Here is a 2,268-nt window from a genome sequence, read left to right on the forward strand (position 1 = left end):
TTTGGAGCCTGTCCTGGAACTAGCTCTGTAGACCAGGCTGGTCTCAAACTCACAGAGATCCACCTGCCTCTGCCTCACAAGTGCTGGGATTAAAGGCGTGCGCCACCATTGCCCGGCTCCAACCCAGGGTCTTGTACATACACTTACTAATATGCTATAACCTAACCAGAGTAAAGCTCTTCATTTACACATATCTGGACCTATTCATTTACACACAGGCACAGGAACAGGAACAAACCTGGTTCTTCACAATGCCCCTTTTCACATAATGTAAGAAAAAGAAGAATAGCTTACACGAAAACCAAGCATACTCACTTGGGAGGCAGAGGCAAGCATATTCTCTAAACCAGCCTGGACTACAGTGTCTCAGGACAGCCAGGGTTACAGTGAGACCCTCCCTCAAAAAGAAAAGGACATGGCCACGGAGAGGGTCCTTAAACTCGGTATCCCGTCCTCAATCATCTCTAGACTCAGCTCTGTCACCTAGAACACAGGACCTGCTGCACAGGTGCCCATGCTTTGCCCTCCCCTCCTCAGTGCATCTCCTAGAATTGTGATACCTGGTCTCACTGTGCAGCTCTGGCTGGCCTAGAACTCGCTCTGTACACCAGGAGGACCCTGAACTTCCAGAGATCTGCCTGCCTGGATTCCTGAGGGCTGCAATTAAATCATACAGCGCCACAACCCTGCCTCCTGGCTTTTAAAATGAAAAATGACACAATTACTGTCTGCTGATAGCCCTACCACCTGAATGTTTGTATGAATGAGGAGCATTCGGCTGCCTCCACCTCAGACTTCTGAGACTCAACCCACATGCTCTTCAACTTCAGGGAATTCAGATGGCCCAGAAAAGTCCTGAAGAGGACAGCATTGCAGACCCAGACCTCCCAGAAAAGTCCTGAAGAGGACAGCATTGCAGACCCAGACTTCACACAATTTCCCTCCCAGACTGACACTAGCCAAAACCAAAAAGTAGCCATTGACAATCGGTATAACCAAATGGATCTTTCAAAGCAAGTTTTGTCAAATGACCAAGTTTCAAACCCCAGGTCCAGTCAAGGCACCACAAGTAAAGTAGCAGGCTGAGAATCATTGGCCCTGCAAGGCAGCCCCATCCCTGCTAGAGGTACAGGGTTAAGGAACAAGGGAAGAAGCCGGGCGGTGGTGGCACACGCACGCCTTTAATCCCAGCACTCGGGAGGCACAGCAGGCGTATCTCTGTGAGTTCGAGACTAGCCGATCTACAGAGCTAGTTCCAGGACAGGATCCAAAGCCACAGAGAAACCCTGTCTCGAAAAACCAAAAAAAAATAAATAAATAAAAAATGGAACAAGGGAAGTATTTGATCCTGTGAGTGCTGGGGTGAGAACCAAAAATCCAAGAGACCCCACCCTCCACAAGAAGAGAGGGAGGGTATCCAACAGCCTTGGCTGATAGAGAACTCTGTTCCTTTTCTACCATTCAAACAACACACTTTGGAGGATGCAGTTCTTTATTGGAATATTTTCAATTGTGTTTGCAAACATTAACACTGGAGGAAAACAAAGTCTTATTCCATTGGAGCCTGCTGGGTAGCAGGCTCAGCGACCTCTACCTGAGCCTTAGCGACCCTCACAGGAGACAGCTGGGTGGAGGCCTCATCAACCTCCTCAAGAAGACACTGGGTCTCATCCTCTGGAGAAAGGTCCTCCTCTGTGTCAGAAGAAAAGCAGTGGAGGGACTCCGGTAAGGACAGTCACCCTTGGGACCGTGGGGGGCCAAAGGTTCCCAAACACAGGGATATCTGGCCTCCTACAACTTTTCTGAGACCCACTTTCCCCAGGGGATCCCTCCCAAGGAGCCAAAGTTTGTGGAGTAATACAGGCCTATAACGCCCAGTCCCCATACCTTGCCTCATTTGCGGGCGGAAATAGTTAACCAAGTTGGAAATCATCTGGGAAACGTCTTCTTGGTAATAAGGAGGCCCAAATATCAAAATCTCTGCATCCTCTTCAGGATGCCAATGGTTCACTTGAAGCAAGGTACGTGATGTACTCTCGACATGTGGGATGTACTCTCCATCCTTGCCTGAGCAGGGAACAGGAGGAACATGAGGGTGAGGTGGCTCCCACTTTTTGGCACATTCATTCAGAAGTTGAGGCGGCTGGATAGAGGTGGCACAGGCCTGGGGCCACAGCCACTGGACAGGCTCTCTCTATAGGACATTCTCAGGCAGAGGAGTCAGGAAAAGGTTACCTCTTGCCTTCCCTCCCCAGGTCACTCACCAAA

The 2,268-nt window shown here is 49.7% G+C and overlaps 1 protein-coding gene across 1 annotated transcript in view; it reads right to left on the reverse strand.

The window, feature by feature from the left end:
- Positions 1-1,474: 1,474 nt before the first annotated feature.
- The window catches only part of LOC101981890 (KH domain-containing protein 3-like), a 3,694-nt gene continuing 2,900 nt past the window's right edge, over positions 1,475-2,268 (reverse strand). The window contains exons 2-3 of the mRNA XM_013346373.2: positions 1,888-2,067; positions 1,475-1,692 (exon numbers count right to left, since the gene is read on the reverse strand). Coding sequence (XP_013201827.1) covers positions 1,550-1,692; positions 1,888-2,067 — 323 coding nt within the window. The 3' untranslated portion in view covers positions 1,475-1,549. The remainder of the gene's footprint in view (positions 1,693-1,887; positions 2,068-2,268) is intronic.

This window comes from Microtus ochrogaster, chromosome 5, assembly GCF_000317375.1.
Source record: "Microtus ochrogaster isolate Prairie Vole_2 chromosome 5, MicOch1.0, whole genome shotgun sequence".
NCBI classification, from domain to species: Eukaryota; Metazoa; Chordata; class Mammalia; order Rodentia; family Cricetidae; genus Microtus; species Microtus ochrogaster.